Source organism: Phaethon aethereus, assembly GCF_964289735.1.
Source record: "Phaethon aethereus genome assembly, chromosome: 1".
Taxonomy (NCBI): domain Eukaryota; kingdom Metazoa; phylum Chordata; class Aves; order Phaethontiformes; family Phaethontidae; genus Phaethon; species Phaethon aethereus.
In genome coordinates this window covers 88,923,273-88,948,131 of record NC_138575.1, presented here as the reverse complement: position 1 = coordinate 88,948,131, position 24,859 = coordinate 88,923,273, and the positions used below count along the sequence as shown (strand labels likewise).

The window sequence follows — 24,859 nt, the reverse complement described above, 5'->3', positions numbered from 1 at the left end:
GAAGGGAAAAAAAATCTCAGAGAAGACAGAATGTCCTGGTGATTACGATGGAACTGACACAAAACTTACCATCCCAATCATCTGTTGGAGATACTGTGCAGTTGCCAGATTAAGCAGTAGGTGCTGATACAAAACCATAAGAGCATGTTTTACTTGCCTTTATGGTTGCACAGATGTTTACACATTTATGAGTTAACCTTTTGTAACTAAAGTGAGACTTAATGAGCTAAATTAATGCTCTCCCAACAGGTCTTTTTGGTATATTACTCATAACCCACACGAGTTCTTAGCTCTGCCTGGGAACTCAATCATGACTTCAGCCACTTCAAAACAGCAGCAAGAGACAAGTTTGAAATCCAACCTTGCTAACATTTGTACCACCGACACAAAGATGATAAAGGAGTTCAGTAATGCTATGCTCATTCATTAACATGACTGGAAAGCCACTTAATGAAAAACAAATCTAATGTAACAGGAGCACTAACCAGCGACTGTCGGAACAGGAAACACTTCTTTGGGTCAATACCACAGGCAAGGACAGCAGCAGTGGTGTCCAGTATGTTCTGGCGCAGGACAGCTGGCTCCTTGGGCATGGTGAGAGAGTGCATGTCCATAATGCTATATAGCACTGAGCTGCACTCCTCCTGCAGGTTCACCCAGTTCTGAATGGCTCCAAGGTAGTTACCCAGATGAGGCGTCCCAGTTGGCTGAATACCAGAGAAAATCCGATCCATGACCATATTCTGTTACAAAGCATTGGTAAAATTAACATATGCTTTTTTTTACATAGTCTTTTACATTTTAAAGTCATTAATGAAGTGTCACTTATGCCTATCTCTTTTCTCCTCTTGTCAGTGTATTAATGTATAAATTACCTCAGGATTGACTAAAAATAATTGCAGTAAGTCAGTCAAAATACTCTATCTTACTGCAGAGGGACAGACAACTAGTGTAGTTTTAAGCTGTCAGGCTGCATGTACAAACATAGCTGTAAACAAGATCAGTGAAAACTAGATCTCAGAAACAAAGTGGAAGATTCTTTCACCCTTTTTTGTGCCACAGCTGTATGTTTCTTTTTAGTACATTATGCACTCTGATACAGAAACTTGGGATCATAGCATAGAGATATTCAAACATTTTTGTTGTAAACACGGGCAATATCCAAGCGGATTTGCCATCTTAACTCCCATGAACACTGAAGTCTTATTTTTCTAGCTGCAAAGAATATTTTGAGCAGTTCCTGAAAGAAACCTAGTCCTTGACCCAAAGGTCAAAGAATAATTAAAGAGATTATCAAAGTTCTAAAACTACCCATCTTGGCAGCAGTAGAGTTTCTAAAAGAGATCTACAAAGAAATATTACTACAGCTCAAGATCACACTTGGAATACTGTGGATGCATCAGTACCAGTAAACTGTCAACATCTGAAGAGAGTTCACAGAGAAGCAGCAAAAAATGATTAAGAAGCTGAGGTTGTGAGAAAAGATTAAAAAGCTTAAAACATGTATAGCTTGGCTAAGTGACAGTTACCATCCTGTAAAGTTTGTTTTCCTGCATCCCAGCCCTCCAACCATTTTCTCACTGCGCCAAGCTGTCAGTGTATGATCAATTACCTCCTCGACCTTTCCAAAGAATTCCACCATATTCAGAAAGTAACTCAACAATGTTTTATGTGAAAACGCTTGTTATGTGCCAAGTTGTAAGAGCATGCGAGACTGCTTGACTTATAAATGAAGGTCCCACCAACCTGAGCAGGGAGTCTCAGTCACAAAGCTGCACAATACAAACCCTCAGACTCTGTTGTGCAGCAGGAACATCAACTTTGTTATGCCTCTGGCTGCATTATTTTTTCCTGCTAAATTTTATAAGCAACATCTATAAAGTAGAGAGAATTTATTTACTGATGTAGTCTGTTTTCATTTCTGTGAATCTCTTACAAATGTATGGGGGAGAAAAAAATAATAAAGTCATACAACTACGAAGCCACACAAAATGGCAGTAAATGTCAAGGCCAAGTACCGTTATTTTTAACTATTAAAAAAGGACTTCAAATTGACTTGTTTGACTCAGACTCAGGAAAAATTACTGAGAAAGTGTTTGCAAGTGGAATGGGACTTTTGTTCTTTAAACATGATCTATAGTTCAGAAAAGCCTAGCCCATTTCCATAAAAATTTGCTAAAAATTCTCTTGTCTTTCAAAATAAGCCTGTTTTTCAGATCAAAAGACAATTTTCTTATCCAATGTTTTGGTGTTTGTGCTGACAGGTAAGAGCAGGTTTGGGCTAGCTCACATAAATGTCTATACTTGTAAGTCCACGTGGTAACCCCCTCACCCCTGCTTGACTTCTAGGTATATTCTTGAATTAGTTTCTAAGTGCTCTTGGAGAACCTCCAGCCAGCAGCTGCAAGGTAGTCACTGCAATGAAAAGCACACCATTTCCTCTAACAGCAACTCTAACTTCCAGTTCTTGTGCTCCAGTTCTTGACCACCTGTGCCTCTTTTCTACATTATATAAAAATGGAATTATGCTACTCAATTCCTTGTTTGCCATTTGATCACTTGTTTTTCTAGGAACCTACATCAGAGCACTCATGACCACTTGCAGAAGCCCCTCACGTCCCTCTAAGCATCTGGCCCAAGGACTGCAGCCAGCTTTCTGTTAACACTGAGAAAGGGCCAGGTGCTCACCTAGAGAAGGAGGCATATAGAATCCCAACATAGATAAATTTAAACACAGTTTAAATTAAATTCTCTCTACAAGAGAAACTTGGGATTCACTAGGGTTCAGAGCTGTGCTTCTATTAGTAAGGTCACGGAGCAGTTGCTAGGCAGTGCAACAGGTACTTCACAGGCCTAACATTTGTCTTGCTTCCCATGTTCCTGCTCTTCACCAAGAGAATAAGAGATGAAGAAGAAAACCCGGCTATGAACAGATGATCACTAAGATGGTGTTCTGCCCCTACAGGGCTCCCAGGAAAGCTGGTTGTTTGTCAGAGCACATTTCCTCTTCTCATCTCCCTGTCTCCCCTCACTCAGTTCAAATCCTGATGCTCCCTCCCACAATTATTTCTCCCCACAGTGCTTCCTCCTTTCCAGTGCCCATTTATATGCCTGTTTAACCATCCTTTTCTACACAGGCTATAGCTTCTTACTTAAAGCCCTACTCTCCATTTTCTTATCACGTAGTTTCATCCTCCCTGTGTTCCTGTATTCTTTTCTTTCTCCACTTGTGCTTCCCCACTCCCTGCTTCCCAGAAGAGCTCTTGCATGGTTCATGAAGACAGTAAGGAGGCACAGAGTATGCTATATGGTAAGGAAGCTATTACTGCCTTGACTCCAGTGACTTTATATAAAATATGTTTCCTACCCGCACTGTTAGAATAGCTAAGAAACTTTATGTTGTTCTAGAAAACAACTATGCATGTGCATCAAATAAAGTATGTTAGGATGACCATGTTAAAGCATGGTGCAGAAACTTGCATAACTTTCAACTGCAGTCTAGACAAAGACAGCATCACCTGAAATGTCTCCTGATGTTATTGCTTTTTTTCCCTGGGATCCTGAAGCTAGTGCTACTTCAGTGCAGAAACAGCTCTACTCCCTGGGATAACTGTCTGTAATACCAGAAAGCGGGAATCTCTGTGCAGTCAGCACAGATGAGCTCATGTGCCAGTACCTTGACCCAAAAAGAGCTGGCACCCTCAGCCTGCAGAGAACAAACAAACAAACCTTGTCAAAGTCCCCAAGTCACGCAGACTCCATTCTCTTGCAGCCAAGTCCCTGCTTCATATGCTTCCTACAACATGTTTGTTATCTGCCTTTTCCGCTTCCCAGATCACTGTAGATTAAGTCACTATGAACATATCTGATGTATTGGCAAAATTATGTCCCCTAATTTGAGAATCATACACTCAAATACATGGTACAAATGTAATAGAGACATTCAAGTGGGCAGTTTGATAACATTTTTCACCAAGAAAACACAAGATATCAGTGTTTCAGCATACATTCAAATTCTGTACTAACTCCAAATATTTGAAGCGTAACAAGGAGCTAATTAAAGATAGGTTTATTGTAACACTATATAAGTTAGCATCTGGTGACACTACATGTCGGAAAGAAAACACAAAAGTCCAAGGTAAAATAGACACAGTTTCATGTGAGGTAACAAAGTTCTCTGTCTATCTAGTAAAGAGTATACCTGTGAAAGCAAGCATAGCATCTTTAACAATGCTTGTACATTCAAACGGTAAACAACTACTTATAAAAGGTTTGTTCAGTATATGGGCAATAAATATCAAGTTAAACATAAGAAACAAACAGTATCACTATTACACTACGCTCAGCAATTACTTAACCTAAGTATGGAATTTGCAGAAACAAGTAAAGCCAATAATGAAAACTGAGCTAGGCTGGACCTGGGTAAAGCACTAGCAAATACATTACAAAGAACAAACCCACACACGCTCCCAGCTGAGGGACCCGTTGACTAGTCTTTCATCCTTAACTCCTTTGATTCCATTTAACAACATAAAGCATGAGATGTTACAGCAAATAGCGTGGTATGAAATATTCCATTGTGTTAGCAGAAGTCTATATTAAAAAAAGCCCACACAAAACACCCTTAAATGAATCTTGGATTTCTAGCACTAAAAATATACAGAGAACATTGCTCCTTTGGAGACAGTTTATGTTCCCTGTTTGTTCACTCCATGAGAAGCAGCGGGCAGCATAGCAGCGTGGCAGGGGAGTTCTGCCTGGTACCATGAAATCATGGGGCTGGAATGCACTTCAATGGAGCTGTTAGGTCAGGGGATGGGAGCTGTGTGCTCGAAAGTACTGGAGTTGGAAAAGGATAAAAACAAAAGGAGTGAAGACTTCCCAATGGAGCAGAGTGAAAGCCACAAGACATGCAGCTCCAGCCCACAGGCACTCACTCATTCAGACATCTGTAGTAAGCACAGTGTGAGCCCGCTGTTCGTATGTTTAACTCTGTGTGGTGCGTGCACCTACACCAGTAGTGCTGCATGTTAATCTTCACTCTTGTTAAGAGCGTGGTATCTGACAGATGTTTTAACATCTATTATTTGTTTTCTCTCAATAAGACTTCTGCATGGCAATTCCAAACACCACAGTGCATTTCTCAGCAGCATTTCTAAATGAAACTTGGCGCTAGACCAATTAAGATTCAGGTATTCTCTTACCTAACCTCCTTTTTCATGATGAGATGAACAACTGCTGCTCCTTATAATGAAAAACTGACAACATCCAAATGCTCTCAAATAATCAGGAATAAGAATTACATTCTTGTCCCAGAGCAGGATGGCTAAAGTCTGGCCTTGACACCCTGCAGTATGGCCACATCCACTTTCAATGCAAAAGAGTATACTGGAAAAGATGATAGCTTCCAAAATACAGTGCTGCTCTCTTGGACCCAAGCAGAGCTTTCCTCATATGAGACACATTAGTAAGGAGAGCTACAAGTGTCAAGGCCTCAATTCAGCAGTCAAAAATGCACTCATTCCCTGCTCATGAAACAAATGTGCCAGAACAGGGGAACAAACCAAAGTTGCTAGAGTTACGGAAATCCTATCTGCATGTCTCCTAAAGACCATCACAAACAGCTTTATTTTTAAAGGAAAGAAGGTGTTAACAGCATGCTTGCTTAATCAAAATAATTTTATAAAAGAATATTAGTAAAGTCAACTTGATGGTGTTCAGTTATATAGGGAAATGTATGTATAATACACAACTTTCTCATGTTATTAATGACATGGGCAGACTGACTTGAAGACCACTGAATCTTACATCTTGATTACATCTTGAAGACCACCAAACCTTTAAAAGAAACATGCAAACTGCCTAAAATTTATACTCGCAACAATCTACCAAAGCAAATATTCTTCAAAGAAGGGGGGATTAAAAAAATACAGCTACCTTAGGTTGAGTTTGTTTTTTGCCCTTAGTGGGCCAAACTATTTTCACATACTAAACATGCTCAGCCATTCTGTATCAGAAAGCACCACCTTTCACTATTTATAGGAAACCTGGAGAAGAAGGACAATCAATTTTAGGAGTTAAAATGTTCCCTTCAGAAAGCAGACACAGGACTCTCTTGTCTGTTAACAAGCACACAGAGAACCTTCCAAGCTCTTCTGCAGTCCAGCAGCATTAATCCCTAAAAGCAGGTATGCAGTTCTTTGGATGCTGGTAGCTGTACATATTGCATTTCCAATTGTGTTTAAAAGCATTTTGCAACCTCCAGAGCAGGATGCCATATGCTCCTCAAACCATCTGCAGCTGTAGAAAAAGTTTCACAATGAAGTTTCTCTATGTCATTCCATAACTTTCAGCTGACTCAAATTTACTTTGTTAATACCCTTTAATTTAGACATCTGTAAAATTTGAGTACATATTACTCTGATATATATATAAAATTGGTATCTAAACAACACAACAGCTACAAGACATCTTTAAAAAAGTTAAGAATCTACCCAAGCTAAACATTTACAAACTTAAAAACTGAAATTTAAATATTAACAGTTACTTTAGAAAAATCTGTGAAAACATATCTTAAAAATTAAACATTGGAGAATCTGGAAAGTAAGAGTTCAAGATTCCTTTAAAAACAAGTATGGAAGTGTACAGCTAACCATAATCTAGAATTGTTTTTCCAAACTAAAAATCAAGTGGAAAGCAAAAGACAACCCCATTCCTGAAAGCATTTCATTTTATCACTGACCATAAAGTTACAGGGCTCTTTCCAAAAGCTCAGCACCACATCTGCAACATTTAAAATAGTAAGTCTTCCTTTGTTGATTAGTATGAGAAGCCACCTCTGTCTCCTTTAAAATTATAGGAAGTTAGCCTTTTAAATTTTATTTTTGTTTTTAAAAAGATTTTAAAGACTTCAGCAGGAAGATCTTTTGTGGTGATGTTTTTAAATTGATCAGGATAAGCACCAAATTCAAGCATGAAACTCTCATCATACTGAAACACAAACCATGGATACAAAATACATGGATATTTGGAGAGGTAGCTAGTGATTTGGGAAGCCTCAAATTGCATTCATTGAAAAGAAGAAACCAATGCAGGTCCCCAAAAGTGCTGAGAATCCACACTGAAAAGATCAATGCACATCAAAACATCCCATGGCACCAGCCAATTCTTAGTATCCTGACTATACCTTTCATGTTTAGCTTTATGAATTCTGTGAGGGGTGAAGACAAGTATTTACCTGTTGCTTACATGTATTTGTCTGGCACCGTCAACAGAAAACTGCTTCTCAAATACATAGTAAAATCAGCCATAATACAGTTCCTCCACTTCACAAGGAGTTACACAAATAAAATCAAGTGATAGCATTCACGGGACTTAAGTTTTTAGAGCCTCTCTTCTTTGTAACTCCATATAAATATTACCATCATACACTTTGCCAACAAACTACAATTATAAGCAAACTTTATGATTATAAACACTTTAATCTCTCTGTGGGTTTTAAAAACAGAAAAAGCTAGCATCCAGTCAAGGAGGTAGGAGAAAGCTGCCAATAGACAGACAGTTCTCAGGACTGCACAGGAGAACATTTATACAATTACATAGAAGTATACATAAAAGTTGGGCTGGTTAGAGTCTGTTTTAGACCTATTATTTAACAAAAGAGACCACAAGATGATGACATTAATCCTGCCCTAGAAGTACCAAGGCAGTACATCTCAGCTTCTCAGTCTACCCAGTGATGGGGGAGATGGACATTTACATTTTCAAAGACCCCCACTAGCCAGATATAGGGGTATAAAAATCAACTCCCAACAAGTCTTTTGCTAACTGTATTCTTTGAGTAACTGAAGGTAAGGGCAAGGCTTCAGACTAATTAATTTCTTTAGACATTGTTCATAAAGCTATCCAAGCAAGCTAACTGATGGGAGATAGGCTTATACCTCTATCTAGAATGTATCTAATAAATATTTTCATCTTTACATTAAATAAGGACTTGCTTACAAGCTCACCCTTGGGCTGAAACACAAGCAAGAGATTTCAGATCTAAAAAAATCACCGTGACAGAAAATTATGACAGTATTACAATTGCAGCTGCAACAGAAATCACCCCACAACCCACACTGGTGGTTACTATTCACATGCTATAGCATTTAGCTGCTCTGCTCTATTTTAACAGCTATTTAGTCGGGCCAGAACAGGTGAAGAGCTGAGTGAGATCTGCAGCATCAGAGCTAATTCTAAACACAGGTGGTGTGCACGACAGAGAGAGCAGGAAGCCGACAGGAGAATCACTGCTGACATCTATGACAGGAAAGATTGATGGCTTCCCTCTCTAGTTTTCCCCACTGTGTAGGCACGCAGGGGGTGGGGGAAAGGGACGGAGAAGCTGCTGTGCTGGCGACATAACACACCATACAGCCTCCACAGCACCCGTGCTGATTAATGAGACTGGAACGACTCAGGAAACAGCAAAGGATTGTTCACAGACTTTGCTCTTCTTGTTATAATTTTATCTGTGGCGGCTCATTTAGCCCTAGCTGTCCCAAACTGAAGCAAGTTCAAATTTGCCAGAGGAAAAGAAAATGTGAAAGTCAAAGGGAAGAAAGAGCAGCATTAAGCAAACACAGACACGAGTAAAACACAAATTGGAAAATCGGAAATTTCAAACATGAGGATCTTCCCAACAGGGACCAAAAAAAAGAAGAAAAAACCCCAAAACTTGCCTCAACCTCAGAGACAAAGGAAATTCTTTGGCTGACAGAAGTCCCTAACTACTGCATCTTTTGCATCTGTCTATGATTTTTTTATTTCCCTCATTAATACTTTGCAACTTCAAAGCTCTCGTTGCTAAAATGATATGCTCATCTCTTAATCTTGGCTTAGCAAAACCTGTCTTCAGACAGCTATTAAGCAGCAAAATGAAAGGAAACCAGACAAGTGAGATTTTACTAGCTAACGCATAAATTTTAAAGCCTAATTGGGACAATTTAAGTGTTAATGTTATTAGAGATTGAAAAAAAACCTGAAGGGAAACTTAGAAGCAGTCTATGCTTTCAGACTGCTTTCAGACTACAGACTGCCTCATTTATTGCTTTTTAAGCAAACTTGCTGTAGAAATCTTTAAAACATGTTTATCTTGATCTAGTAATTCAATACATCAAATTCATCTGATGTAAATGCTATTTTACAGTGCTTAATTCTTAAAATTAGGGATTAAGGAGCTAACACTAAATTAGAAAGAAACATATTAAGGAGCTAACACTAAATTAGAAAGAAACACATTTAGACGAGAGCAAGTTTTCAAATAAATAGCTTCTGACAAAGGATTAACTCATTGCTAAAAAACTGAACTAAACTAAGATTTAAACAGCACTGCCTGGTATCCCTTTCTTGAATGTCAAATGCATTTATATTTAAACTTAAGTAAAATTTTAATATTTATATTTCAAATAAGAAACACATTTAAAGGAGGAATATTTACAGCACATACTAACCCCACCCTATAAAATTCACTCTGCCCTCTAGGGCTAGCAAAAGAATACAGTATAACTGTGTTTGGGTTAGGCTGCCCTCTTATGCTGCCTTGTTAAAGACGACTGAGCAAATGGATCCTTTAATGTTGTACGCTGTGTTCTGCAAATGTATTCTCTCATTTGCCTTTATGAGCTCCACGTGCCACTCAATGTGCTAGCGACAGCTGTACTGACAGATGCAAGGATTACCTACAGCAGGTCGCCGCAGTTCACACTGCCACGCAACAGAAGGTACCTTCGGATCCAAGGCAGCCACGGAACCTTCCCTCCTGTGACCAGTGAAACAGGTTATACAAAGTCTGGCTAGGAGACTTTTAAGCAGCCAGCAGTCTACAAAACAGAAGAGCTGGCTCAAGTACTCTGCAGAGGTCCTAGGACAAGAAGTGCTGATAATATTTGACAGAGCGGGAACGCTCTGACAGTGAAGGAACCAAGCGCTGGGTCTGCACGCAGCCAACGGCAGTCACCAATCTTACTCGAAACCATGATGTCTTCCTTAGCAACGCCACAGCCCAACAGTAGGGGTTTTTTTTGGTGCTGTGCTCTCTACAGTTTTCCACATCAACTGTAAGGACAGCATGCTATGGCATCTGTTCAAAGCTGAGAAATACCCCAAAGAGGTGCAGTTACCGAGCAAGTCCAACTCATGCTGACGCACGCACTATTTCTGCACCTCCTGGTTTTCAAAGACATACACAGAACTGCAGGTAATGGTTTCAAATGACAGACAGTTTCAAGACAGGCAGCAGCCTTAACCCTGCTTTAACTAGTCTCAAACCATTTACTTCCCTTTTTTTAAGCTAAGGTATAAAGCTTCTTCAATCAAACCACCCAACCACAGACATTAACTGCAGACCTTATCCCCTTTTCACCCAGACTCAGTGAATGGGTAAAGGACTTAATAACACCATGTTCTTACAACTACCACACAAGTAAGGTGCTAAGAGATAAACCAAACTAGTGCCTCACTGACAGGAAGCTGCAGTGGGAGCTAAGCGTGCTGAGACATCAGCAGGAACATTCTGGCCAGCTGGGCAGGTCAGTATGTGCTGCTTCCAAATTCATTAGATGATGCACACAACGCTCAAAGCTGAAAATGTGATAGTTACAGTACTGCAGGCATTGCTTGGAGAAGGTGGCACAAGGGAAAAGGAGAGGGAGCAGAGAGACAGGCTTATTACACTGTGGAGAACACCCCTAAGACACAAATCCATAGAAAAACTAGTTTACTGTCCATTGAATAATAAGGCTGAAGCAGCAGCAATCAAACAATTAAAATTTGAGGGCACAGATGCCTTCTGGAAACAGTTCTTCGAAGCACCCACCGGCTCTGCCTTCCCCCTGATGCAGCTGCAGCCGCATGGGCTGGCAGAAAGAACACTGGCCCAGCAGCAGCTGGCCAGGGAGCCAGCAGAGAACCTCACGCTCCACTCCGGGACCCCACCTAAGTGGAGCTATCAGTCTGTATCAGTCAGCTTAACTTCAGCTCTTGGAAAAATACAGGAACAAATAAAAAATGTAAAAGAAATTAGAGCTATAAACAGCAGACAGCAGTATTTCTCAAGAACTAGTGATATCAGATCACTCAACCTATAGCACAAGAGATGCTAGAATGGAGAAGTAGAACTAAAGGTTCATTAAGTTCAATATTATCTCAGTTTCCCACAGGCTAGAGAAATAGCATCTAGAACATAATATATGCTGTGGGTGGAACTGGGCAGAAAAAACCCAAAAAGGCACTTATTGATGGCTTACAGTGGTTGTGGAAAGATATACCAAATACAGTTTTACAGGATTTTTTCTTGGGTCCAGTATTATTTAATATTTTAATATCTTCATTAGTAATCTGGATGCTGAAATAAAGAGTTCATGAAATCTGCAGATGACACAAAGGTGGAAGGATGATAAGGCCTCAAAATTATATTGACAAAGCCAAGAAACTGTCTGAAAAACAGGATGCTATTTACCAGGTAAAAGAACACAGATCTACACAGGAAGGACTACTCAACTGCACAAACACAGGAAGGAGAACAGCTGTCCAGGCAACAACTGCAGAACAGCATCTGGGGTTTGTAACATTTTAGAAGGTGAGTATGAAGTAGTATCATGCTGCTGCAAAACCACCACTTTTATAAAATACAGCAAAAGTTGCACAGGAATATATGAATAGGATTAAAATCCAGAAGACACAAAACAATTTACTCATCCTACTCAGGATGAGGATGGCCTCAAGATGGAGCACTGGGACATGTTCTAGGTCCTGTGTTTCAAAACAATGGTAGAAAGAGGCCATAGAAGTACAATCAAGTCCAATGAGAGACCTCAGAAATAAACTGAGGTTTAGTCCAGTGGAAGGAAGACTGTGGAGGGACAAGGTCTTAAACATGGCTTAAATATGTAGTCTTCTACATATGACCTTTGGGACCATGGTTAATAGGGTAAGAAACAATGAGCTTAAGTTGCAGTAAGAAAGATTCAGACCAGATGAAAACTTTCCAATGGTAAGAAAAAGAAAGCATTTCAGAAAAGTGCTAAGAGAGGCTCTTTATTAAAAAAAACCCAAAACATATAAGATGTGCTTATAAAGATGTAGGGCCAGGCAATTTTTATTTTGGGCTGGGGGAACCACCAGATCACCTCCAGTTGGGTCTCTTCTTGTCCTCTGAGCCTATGATGCTATATAGGCATAATTAAGGTCAAAGTGCAATGACCAAAGAGGATGGAAGAGAAATTACAGTTCCATTTAGATAGGCTAGATCTCGTGGCATTTCAAGATTCAAGTCTTTCTACCTGCATTTAACAGAATTTAAGAATTGAAGCCTTTTCACAGGTAGCAGCTGATCACTGGCATGCTTTGAAAAACCATTCCATGTTGTCAAGAGATGTGAAATACAGGTTAACATTTAATACTTGTAAACTGGTATATACATACATTCAGAAGTGTACACTGCTTCAATAGAATAAAATTGATAGCAACAAGTGAAGAATTAGCACTCATTTTGCTATATGATACAGGCATTACTGTCAAAATGAAAAGTATATCGTATTTCTAAATTATAAATATATGTTATTTGATACATGCAATGTTGATCTGCTTTTAAGTTAATAGATGAAACCACTTTAAGTACTGAAAACATCACAATCTTAAAGCAAAGCAAAACAAAACAAAAAGCTAAAGAATGCCCCCATAACTGAATACTTCCCTCCCAGAGAAATTAAAGATGTTTTACGCTTTTGATCACAGTAGTATCCAAATCTCTTAAAAAATCTGATCACTCTTGCTCCTTCCCTGACCTCTAGCTGAAAGAGAGTTTATGATATTTTTTATATATTTTGTTCAAGTGAGGAGTCTGCTTGCTACCAAGATTGCCCTATGGGATATAAACCAAGACTATCGACTTACATCTAGAGGGATGTTTTTTAAAAAATATTTTTTGTTTGGAATTACTATGTTCCTTCAGAATATTGTCCTAGAAACTCAAAGAGTAGTTCATTTCCTCTCATTATTTTATTTGGCAATTTCCTGTAGCAAGGAAAAATTGGCTTCATTTCATATGGGGCCAAAATTAACACAGCTGTTCAAAAACTTTCACCTTGTGGTCACTGCCTGAAATTCATCTCAGGTGAAAAGGAAAGTTTTAAAACCACCTGATGGCTGTTGAGGTGGCCTTAGGATGTGGAAGTCTCCCTAATGGTGCACACATGCACAAAGAAAATGCTACAGCCGGTCCTCCTTGTCCATGCTTAAGAGAATTCTATAAATTTAAATATTTTAGACATAATAAGCATACTTGTACCAGGGACTTCTACAGAATTTAAAAAACTTTTTCTGGAGACAGACAGTACTCATAGGCTACATTTAAACTGTTTCTATCAGTGCAAGTTGGTCCTGAAATCACCAGACTGGGCTGTTTCCACATAAAGGACAAACAATGGATGAGGAGGACAGAGAGGTTCATTTGTACTCAGGTCTTGCTCTCCATTGAGGATGTAGCCAAGGCATATTCCTGTGTCCAAGAGCACAGAAACTCATCTGGATGCCCTATTTTAGATACAAGCACTGACCCCAAAAAGTAAATGGTCAATAAAAGCTATATTTTCTTCCCAAGGAATTAAATCCAAGGTTGAGTTGAAGATAAGATGAGTGTAGCATCTGTATTTCCACTGAACAAGCAGACTGAATTTACAACTGATGAAGTTTTCTGTACACAGAGCAAATTCTTTGCTTACATGAGAGGAAGTTCTTGTAAGACTGATATCTAATGTGCACCAGCATCTTCAGTCAGTAGCACAATAAAACACTGCTGTTCCTTGGTCACTAACATCTGAGGAATGTAAAAACAAAAGCAATACAGGCAAGGATTTGTAGCAGTTAACGATTAAGACTTACCATGTTTGAGACCTAAAGTATGTAGAAGTTCATAGAACGTTATCTTTGAGACTAGAATAACCAGAGCACATGCCACCCAAGTTATAGCAAACTGTAGTCACAGTCCCGCTTACTACACATCTTGGGCCCAGAAAGGTCAAATGAAAAAGTTCCCTAGTTCATGTCTGGCACTCACTGATTTGTTTTAAAGATGAGCTCTCCCTTGCTAACTTACCTGTATTATTCAAACTGGCCCACAAGAAACCAAGCAAATTATCAACTCTCAATTTGGATGTATCCTTTGGAGTACATCAGTGAAAAAGAAAGACTGCAGATACCCCAAAGATATGTAATACTCCAATTTTCTTTGGGTACTGGCAAGTATTCTACTAGAGACTTATAATCAATGTTGCATGGCCAACTGTAAAAATATCCCTCTGAAGGGAGTGACAGCACCTTTGGCTGTTCTGACCTGGCTTAATGGCCTTCCTCTGGAGGGTAGGAGGGCTCTGCAGAGGGATCTGGACAGGCTGGATCGATGGGCAGAGGCCAACTGTATGAGGTTTAATAAGGCCAAGTGCAGGGTCCTGCACTTTGGCCACAACAACCCCATGCAATGCTACAGGCTTGGGGAGGAGTGGCTGGAGAGCAGCCCGGCGGAAAGGGACCTGGGGGTGCTGGTTGACAGCCGGCTGAATATGAGCCGGCAGTGTGCCCAGGTGGCCAAGAAGGCCAACAGCGTCCTGGCCTGTATGAGGAATAGTGTGGCCAGCAGGAGCAGGGAAGTGATTGTGCCCCTGTACTCGGCACTGGTGAGGCCGCACCTTGAATACTGTGTTCAGTTTTGGGCCCCTCACTACAAGAAGGATGTTGAGGTGCTGGAGCGTGTCCAGAGAAGGGCAACAAAGCTGGTGAGGGGTCTGGAGCACAAGTCTTATGAGGAGCGGCTGAGGGAACTGGGGTTGTTTAGTCTGGAGAAGAGGAGGCTGAGGGGAGACCTTATCGCTCTCTACAACTACCTGAAAGGGGGTTGTGGCGATGAGGGTGTTGGTCTCTTCTCCCAAGTAACTAGTGATAGGACAAGAGGAAATGGCCTCAAGTTGCGCCAGGGGAGGTTTAGATTGGATATTAGGAAAAATTTCTTCACTGAGAGGGTGGTCAGGCATTGGAACAGGCTGCCCAGGGAGGTGGTGGAGTCGCCATCCCTGGAAGTGTTCAAAAAACGTGTGGATGTGGCACTTCAGGACATGGTTTAGGGGACATGGTGGTTTTGGATTAATGGTTGGACTTGATGATCTTAAAGGTCCTTTCCAACCTAGTGATTCTGTGATTCTGTGATTCTGTGATTCTGTAATGCTTGATGAACATGCAAAGTGCTGACATTGCTTTAACTCTGCAAAGACCTCAAATGTGGATATCTTCCAGCAAAAAAACATGAAACAAACAAAAAAACCCCAGTGGAAGTGTATGAAGTGCAGAATGTGTACTCATTCTTGGTGGCAGCAATTACATGGGCTAATTTGTTGCCAGCAGAGATGCAAAATGAGATTTGGTCAGGAATTCAGAGGGCTGGACCCCTCATTCCCTCTACATAAGCAACAAAGAGGCTTTGAAATGTTTGAAACTGTTTTGTTCTTCTATGCAAACGGAAAGCACCCTATGGATGCCTATTAAGTAAAGTCTTTCTACATCTTGGCAAGTATGTGATTTCAAGAAAAATATTTGCAAATGGATAACCTAATTCGAGTATAAGTCAAAGACCACTTTTGAAAGAAACTTTGATGTGGCTATAAAAAGATTATATTTAGGAAGGATAACATAACACAGTTCTGTCATCAAAAGTTTGTTCCTCCCCTTATTTCTTTGCTGCTGTTAATGTAAAAAGTGATGTTGGTAAGCAGAAAAGTGAATGTCCATGAGACCTAGAATTAAGGCAGAATCCCTGAAAAGAACTGTTCTTGCTGTTGGGTAAGCTCAAAATAGGCCATTTAGCAATCTCACTGCCAAAGGACAGGAATATTAGAGTATCTACAAGTGTGAAAGCAAGTGACAGAAATAGTTGCTATATGAATCTTTGGTGAGATCACCAGGAAGCCTGGAGTTTCTTATTAACATGGAAATGTTGCTATATCTTTTCCAAGCCACAGCTAACATGGCAGATTCCAAAGTCAGAACCATGCACCTGGCAAAAGGTAAAAATAATGTGGTGAACCTTACAAGTTGTGAAGATTTTTTGTGAATCCATTTTTTTGAATGCTGGCCAACAACCTTCCAAATGAGATTAATAGTTCAGCATCCAGATTGTGAGGAGGACACTATGAAGACCAAGTTATAATATTTGATTGTCACTGAGTGACCAGAAACAACAGTGATGGGATTCAAAACCACATATAGTCCATCTGTCAGAGTTGGCGTATGTATACAACTTCATCTCATTTTAGCTTCTGAATACTTATGGGAATTAAAGGAGTTATACAGGAGCTCTGAGCCTCAAAAATGGAAACTTAGCACTATCCAACCCTGGGATCTTCTGTGCAGGAATGTAAATATTAACACTTACCTAAGTAACTGAAGTAGATGGCCTTACCCCACTTAGAAATATCAACAAGAACATTCTGATGTGTACTGTGAGGCTCCAAACCCCTTATTTATAAAACAAGGTAATCTAAACAAAATGAAAGTTCCTTGTTTTCCAGTTATGAAAGTGCCATCTAAATACAAATAGCAGGGTTTTATCTGCCTGGTTATGAAGGCATCAGCATCCTGGTAGTAGTTCATAACATGACCTATGTGCAACACCATGAAAATTGAGGAAACCCCTTTAGTGCTCCATTCACACAACACTAATTCTTCATTCGGATATCGTGCAGACATCACCGAAGTAGTCGGGTAAACTTCACCTTTCCATTACTTCTGCCAGCTCCAAGAAGTGGAAGCAAGTCCCAGCATAATTCAAAGAACTTGAAATTAAAAGTAAAAGCAGACATTTCATTTCCAGTAGCAATCATCAGATTTCAGCACAAGAATGAGGGAAATGAAAAAGTACATATACTTCATTGTATATTTGTGTGTGCATACATATATACAAATATATATCTATTTCCTTTCCCTCACAGTGAGAACTTCAGCTCACTCTCAAGGTGGACATCTCTGGGACAAAAATGTATTTAATCCTGTCCAGTGAATACACAGATTTACCCAATACAACAGAAAATTATAAAATCTGCTATGTGATTTGTCTGAGTTGGGGACTCCAAGAATGGTATTATTACCATTGAGTAAAGGGCTCAAATAACCAAAAGGAAAACAATTTCAATTCACTACTTACAACTCAGCAAAGCTCAAAAAATATGTGATCTAAGGTGACTTAACTGACTTAGTGTTTAGGGGTTTTCTTCACTTCAAGTTCTGATCCTACTGTAATTTGAGTCAACTCCTCAAAATGTTCATCTAACCCTAGAGTCCCAGCATAAACCACAGCTTGTGTCATGGAAAAAGTAATTGTTGAATGTCTAGAATAGCACTTGCTGTATTAGTAAATGGAAATTCTATCTGCCAATGAAACAGCATTAAAACAAGATCCCCAGTCTGTGGTCTAGAGACAGAGGTGATCCACTATAGACTGTGCAATTCACAGTATGTTTGTCCAATATACGCACCGGAGAAATTTACACAAAACATCAACATCCAGGACTGGCAGAGTAGCATCTTTCATTAAACTTAGTGTACAAAAACAAGTTAATAAAAACAGTCTCAAGAGAAAAAACAGGCTCAGCCAAGAGACTGAAAGCAAAGGCCAGAGGGGGAAAGAATGGTGGGACTCTACCCAAGCCCTGCCAAGACGCCAGAATAAAGGGCTGTTTCCTGCTAAAAGAATCTACGTTTGCCAGACTTTATTGTTAGAACTCCATTATGGAAATGAATAGGACCCGTTCACGCCTCAAAGATCCTTCATTTCTATCTACAATGAGGGCTCTCTCCTGTGCAGCTACAACAGTGGCCAAAATCCACTAAAGACAAGGCATTAAGCAAGGCAGATTAGAAGTCTCCCTATGACTGGACAGTCTAATAGATCTGTGTGGAAATCTGAGTTCTCTCAAACCCAGTGAAGACTGAAGAAATGTATATTCTCAGTGCATACTAACTTTCCTTCAGCTCTGAAAATGATACACAAGCTAACAGTTTCATTCTTGCATAAAGAACACTTCCAATGCTTTATCTGAAAGATATGCCAGTTTCCCTAGGGGATTAAACATAAGTTTTTTAGTGATTAAAATAAAAACAAATGACTGATTAGGAAAGAATTCCATTCCACCCTGGATAGGAGACACTAGAGATTTAATCCAAAGGCTGGAACAAGTTGCTAAATCCAGCTGGTTTCAGAAGGAGTTGGGTAACTTTTACTATCTGTGCCCAGTAACAACAGCCAAAAAAAGTTAAAATTCAGGAAAATAGGAAAACAGGAAGTTAAAAAACTAGTAAAAATTTCTACACATGAATCCACATAGAGGCTACTTGTATTTGGAAAGCATTTCTCAAGTCACTTAGATCTTTCCTAGAGGTCCTGTAGATTATAACATACTGAACAACCCCATACTGGACACCAGGAAACGCATGGGTCTTTGCTAACAGGTATTTGCATTTCCAGCTTTTTGTCTCAGTCAAAAGCCCTTTGCTACCTCCAACCTTCATGGACTCTAAAAGAAAGAGATTGCTACGCTGGGGACTGTCACAATCATAAATCCAAGGCAGGCACTTAAAAAACTGTCTGCTCATCCATCAATCTCAGTACACGACTGCTTGGACGGACTTTCTGAAGTTGACCTGCTGCAGTAACCTGTGCATGTGTGCAGCTTGTTACACGCATCTGGGGACTTATTTCATTAATAGTTAACAAAGTGACCCCTATGTGACAGCAACACTTTCAAGATGGGAACATGGATGCTTTTAAATTCTTTGCATTTCATTCATAACACATCTGAATGAAACTAAAAATTGAGCTCTCTCTCCCACTATAGTTTTAACTACAATCTTTGAAATCCTTAAGGATTAGGGCCTGGTAATTTCAGTTACTTCCTTTCTCTGGAACCAATAGGCCCATATAAGGCATAGATAAATGCCAACCCATAGCTAAACATTTTCAAGATTAAATTTGCAACCTGGCAAAAAACATTTTAATGGTCTCCACCAAAACAATGCTTCAATTTTTATCTAACTGCCTTTTTCACAGCCATCTTCATTAAAAACTATGAAACACGACCAGTCATTAACATGACTAGCACAGTAACAATGGAGTGATCAGGTGGCCTGAATACAGAAAGAACAATACTTCTTCAAAAAATGAATCAAATTTCATCAGAGCCAAATCAGTCTGAAGATCTCTTCTTAAAGTACTGAGAATACTGGCCAGAATCACTGAGGTTCACAGAGGCCTAGCAAAAGGATCAGAAGGCTAAAAAAAGAAAAATGTCATTCCTGTCTCTAAAAGTAGAGGAAAAGAGGAACAGTCTGGGAGGTAGTCCATTTAGTATCAATTCTCAGTGAACAAAAAACATCTTTTGCAATTCCCTAGAAGATAACTAGAGGAAAACAGCAGCAAACATGGACTTGTTAAGAGCAAAGCATGCCGGATTAGTCTGACTTTGGCCGTGAGACCCATTAGGCTGTCACAGTAGAAAAAAATGCAGTAAATGCAGTTTTAGCGCCTTTGGTCACAAACTGTAAAGCAAGCTAGAGAAACTACTATTTTTCAGATAACCCAGGTAAAGAAACAGGAACATTCCTAAATGAGCTGCTAAGATTATCAACATGTTGGCTAAGATACCTTGAATTTGAAGGTCTCATACTTGCAGTGGTCTTGACTAAACGTTCATAGAATCATAGAATCATTAAGATTGGAAAAGACTTCTAAGACCATCAAGTCCAACTGTCAACCCAACACCACCATGCCCACTAAACCATGTCCCGAAGTGCCACGGCTATAAGTTTTTTGAACACCTCCAGGGACAGTGATTCCACCACTTCTCTGGGCAGCCTGTTCCAATGCTTGACCAGAGATTCATCAGAGATGTTTTCTGTGCAGCGCTCACTGAAAGGTAGAAGAGGCATCCTCGGGACTGTGGGACTCAAACCAACCTTCTCTTTGTATGACCCAAACAGTGCCAGAGTTTCATTACAGTAAATCCAACTTTGAGTGCCAGAAAAAAAGTGACCAAATTCTAGCACCTAAGAGGAAAGGAAAGTATTTTGTGTTAAAAAAATACCAACCCTTTTGGCTGGAAGATACAGTTCTAAAGCTAAAAGAGAATCCACTTCCCAATGCGTCACTCCTGTGAAAGCTGACAAGAGATGAAGGTTGCAGGACATCAAAATGTACAGCTTAGCAACAACAATACAGTTGTTGTAATGGATCATGTGTGAAGGCCAGGGAAAGCTTACCTATCAAAGAGAGAAGATCAGGGTAGGAGAAAAGGCAGCAAAATGAGAGGTTCATGTTTTCTTTAAAAGATGCTCTCAGGAAGAAAAGCAATATAGGTATTAGAGTAGTCTTACAATAACTGTAATAGTGATAACTACTTTGCTACTAGAAAAGAAAAATGGTGCCAAAGACTCCTCTCCTGACTTCTTCTTGAAGGCAAATAAGATCTAGAAGTAGGCCTCCAGCTGGGAGCCTGGATAGCCACCTACTGATGCATGAGACTCTGTAATCAAAAGCAAGACATTGTCATTCTTCTACTTCACTGGGGTAACAGCGAAGGTAGCAAACTACCTTCTGGTATGTCTCAAACATAGTAGGTAGCAGGACCTATGCAGATGAGAGAGTCTGAAGGGGGTATGTGCAATGCTGACTAGGCTCCTCTCTGAAGAAATCAGAAGTCCATCATGGGGTATAGAGGGAAAAAAGAGCTTGAGTTCACACCAGTACAGAAATGCTCCACAGTTAGTCACTGGCATTGTTAGTACCGCTGATAGGTAAGATTTTCTTCCCTAATCACCTAAGCACAAACAGTCCCCATCTTTACTTCATTCACTTAGATTTTTTTTTTTTTTAATCAGCAGCTGTTACAGTTAGGAATGAAAGTCTGAATTGGAGAAAAGAAAGCCTACACAGGCTGGGATTCGACCACTGGCCACTTTTGGGCTTAAATGATTTGGCTTTTGCAACAGTGATACTACAGAGAGGTTATCAATTGAAGATACCGATGTAACAGCTAAACCGTGAAATGCACCGACTGACACAATGTGAGGCCTGATTTAGTAAGATTTAAGATATAACTGAACATTTACATTGATAGCAACAACTTCTACAGCTTTGCTGACAGGACTAAACTTAATTCATATTTTATCAGGTCATACACCAACAGCTGACTGACTCACCTTAGATTAAATTTTCCTACTGATGGGTTATGCCATAGTTGGATTTCTCAGAATTTTATCAGTAATTCCCTGGAGTAGCTGCTAGTTGCCATTTTTAAGAGTGTATTATCATAGAAACAGACTTGATGAAATGACTTTCTATAACCCTGGCTTAGAGACCACTCAAGAACAGTAAATCAAGTAATTTGAAAATAAGCTCTTAAAAGTCAAAATACTCAAAATATAATTAATCTCGCCAACAAAATGTCACCTTCTTCTTAACCACATATATCTTGCCTACATATTCTAGTTGTATACTAGAAGTATGTACAACAAAAAGTATAGAGGAACTTCTCCACAGCATGATAAATGCAGCATAACGATGAACCATGCACTACAGTGAAACAAAGCTGAAACCATAGAAATTACATCTTCTGATAACTATGACTGCATTATCAAACGCTTAAACATCAAAACTATACGTGTGCCAGTAGATATATACTGCTCAAGCTTGAAGACAAACACATTTCCATCTTGATATTTGAATATTCCTCATTAGCACACAGCAAATACATGTTCTCTTCCAAGCTGTCTACCATAATAGTTGAACTACTCTGAAGTCAAGCCTGACAACAGGAACAGCATAAATTAGGAAGCCATTTTTTCTCTTCAATTTTTTTGAAGAAGCTCTTCAGTACCACTTCAATTCCAGTGCAGTTCTTTCCAGAAAGACATAAGAGGGCTCTTAAAAGTGAGAGGGGAAAGTGACAAAAGCCCACAGCATATTTGACTTGCAAATTTAAAATCAGAGAAACAAATTACTACTGTTATTTGGGGGTGGGCGGGATGGTTACATAACCAACACTACTTTGGGCTTCTTGTTTTTTTTAAATGAAAACATTTAAAAAATAATAGGAAGGAAGTACATTCTCAAACCTATCACATCTAAAGGACATCAGGTAACAGTAACCAGGTGACAAAGCACCTGATGAATAATCTTGATCTGACAGGTGAGTCAGAAGTGGCAAAAAAGTTCATGTCAGAGCAAATACTAAGATATAACAGAGCCAAGTTCTCTCAGAGCAGATTTCTCTATGATGCAAGATAAACCAGAATCCTTTGCTAGAGGAATGAAGGCAAGGGAGGGTACCTGCTAGGATACTGAATGGATCCCAAAGAAACACCATGAGTAGCTGGAAAGATAAGCGTATACAAACCCTTTAAATTTTTCAAGGAACTTTGTTCTAAACTCATTTAGACCATTTAGAACTCTTGTTCTAAAAGTAAAGAGTGGTTTGAGGCATCTTTGCAAGATCTGCATGTTGTTTGCTTTGGCAAACGTGTTACGGAGACAGTGTAACTGTCCAAATTTTAAGTGTTAAAAACCTAGGAAGATTTAGTTACACATAAGTGAAATGAAATTAAAACACCTAAAGGAATGGAAACACCCAACAAGCTTATCGAGTATGCCATGTCAAGATTCTTTAGGTCTTCTATATAGTTAACATTCAAAGTAGTCTTATACACAAATGAATTCTGAAACAAAAAATGTAAGTGGAAACTTTACCTCTGCCTTATAGTAACACCTAGTAGGAAGCATACAGTTACTAAGTAGAATATCAGTTATGAAAGTTTCACATGGGATAACAGGTTCTCCCTCTTTCCCTCTCACTCTGCTTCCTCAGTAGAAAGGGCAGAATCAAGGTCATTTGCATGTTATTAGCCATCTTGATAAGTAACTGAAATATGCCTTAATTTCTTAAGTTTAACCTTAAAAATCCTAGTTCTGAAATAACTCAAACATTCCTGTAACTTGCTTACCCAGACTCACCACTATATATACACCAACTTTTTATGTATTAGTGTATGTCTTAGCTTGAAATTCACAGAATAACACCTCCATGGTTGAGGGTAACAGATAGAACTCAGTTGCTGCAAGGTCACAGATAGGACAGATAACACCAGGAAACTGAAAGCCATCTTTAATCTTTTACTTATGCTATTTCTCCTTAGAAGCAAGATGAGACACATCTACCCTGACACCCATTCTGGATAAAGTGTTCCATTATAGAAACATAGCATACCATTCAGGATTTTGGTGATATATGAATGTATGTTTTTAATGAAAAAGCCGATTGTCTAGCTAAGGGAAACAAACATTCACTAAAATGTTGTAACATTAGTATTATTGTCATCAGATTGTTGTAATAAATAATTCTTCCACTCATGATTGGATTGGTAAAGGCAAATCGTTATTTATAGAGAGAAATCTTTATGAAGGAGGGTGCCTACAAACACATGCTCGCGGAATATATTCCTACCTGACTCTGCTGATTGCTTAGGGTATCTTTCCAAATACAATCAATTGCCCGTTTATTTCAATTTTGTAATATAAGGGAGGGGGAGTTCCTGTTCTTTATGGTTACAATGAAAATCCCAAATGCGTCAAGCAAACTTAACCATTAGCACAGCCCTCCGAAGCTGTGTAAGTACTAAGGTGGATGGATTGACATACATCCGCTAACTAACTAACGTTCAGATACCTATGTGTTTTTTTTTCCTGCTAAAGAAGGAGTCGGTAGCCTGTAGGTATATTTAAAATCGGAAGATAATGCTCTAGGGACAAAATAAAGACCAACGCTGAATAATGTCCAGTGGTACCTCAGCGCTTGAGCGACCACCAGGACACCGACCAGGCGCGGCGGGAGCGAGCCGCTGCCCCCCGACACCTCACTTGGTGGCTCAGGCCTCCCTCTCTCCCGTGCCGCTAAACCTCGTGTGCCCCGCGGAGTAAAAGCCCCTACAGCTGAGAGGCACCAGAGACAACCAGCTGGAAAAGCGAAAGGACGGGGCCGAGAGACCGGCGGCGCGAGTGGCGGCCCCTACCCACGGCGCCTGGCGTGGCCCCGCCCTTCTCCATCGCCCCGTGTCCCCCCTCCCCCAACGCCGCGGCGCGCGCCGCCACGGCCACCCCACCACGCATGCGCGGAGCTGGACGGCTGTACGGAGGGCGGGTTGACGGTTGGCCCGGCCCAACTGGAGACACCGGGAAGGAACCCCGCGTCCAGACGGGACGGGGGAAGTGTCCCAGGCCGGTTACCTGGCTGAGGGTCCCGCGGTGCAGGGCCCGGATCAGGCCACTCGGTGTCGCCATGGCAAAGGCGGGAAGGGATGGGGGGGAAGGGAATCAGGGCAGAAGCCCGGAAGGATCAGCGCATGCGCTCTGCAGCGCAGCGGGGGGGGGGGCGGGGGGGACAAGGGTGTGTCGCCGCTGTCCGGAATGCGCACGCGCAATCTCGGAGTGGCAGCTCGAGGGCGCGGCCGCCGGAGTGGGGGTGGGGGGGCAATGGTCACATGGCAGCCGAGCGCCGCGGCGGGCGGGCGGAGCGGCGGGCGCGGGGGCGGCGGGGCAATTGCTGGGGAAGCCGGGCCCGAGGGTTGTCAGCTCTGCCTTGCCCCTTTTGCAAACGCCAGCGCATTGCCTCTTTTTTTTTTCACGGGTCCTGCCTTACGTGCTGGTTGCCTTTGAAACTGTTCTTCTCAGCCCCTCCTCCCGGCCCGCCCCTGTGTAACCAAGGTCTCCCTGACCGCGGTTTCCCTC

General features: G+C 40.5%; 1 protein-coding gene across 1 annotated transcript in view; it reads right to left on the bottom strand.

Moving 5' to 3' along the window:
* Positions 1-24,469, bottom strand: part of WARS2 (tryptophanyl tRNA synthetase 2, mitochondrial) — a gene marked incomplete at its 3' end in the record, with an annotated part of 44,387 nt that extends 19,918 nt beyond the window's left edge. The window contains exons 1-2 of the mRNA XM_082006294.1: positions 24,359-24,469; positions 486-743 (exon numbers count right to left, since the gene is read on the bottom strand). Coding sequence (XP_081862420.1) covers positions 486-743; positions 24,359-24,412 — 312 coding nt within the window. The 5' untranslated portion in view covers positions 24,413-24,469. The remainder of the gene's footprint in view (positions 1-485; positions 744-24,358) is intronic.
* Between the last annotated feature and the right edge of the window lie 390 nt (positions 24,470-24,859).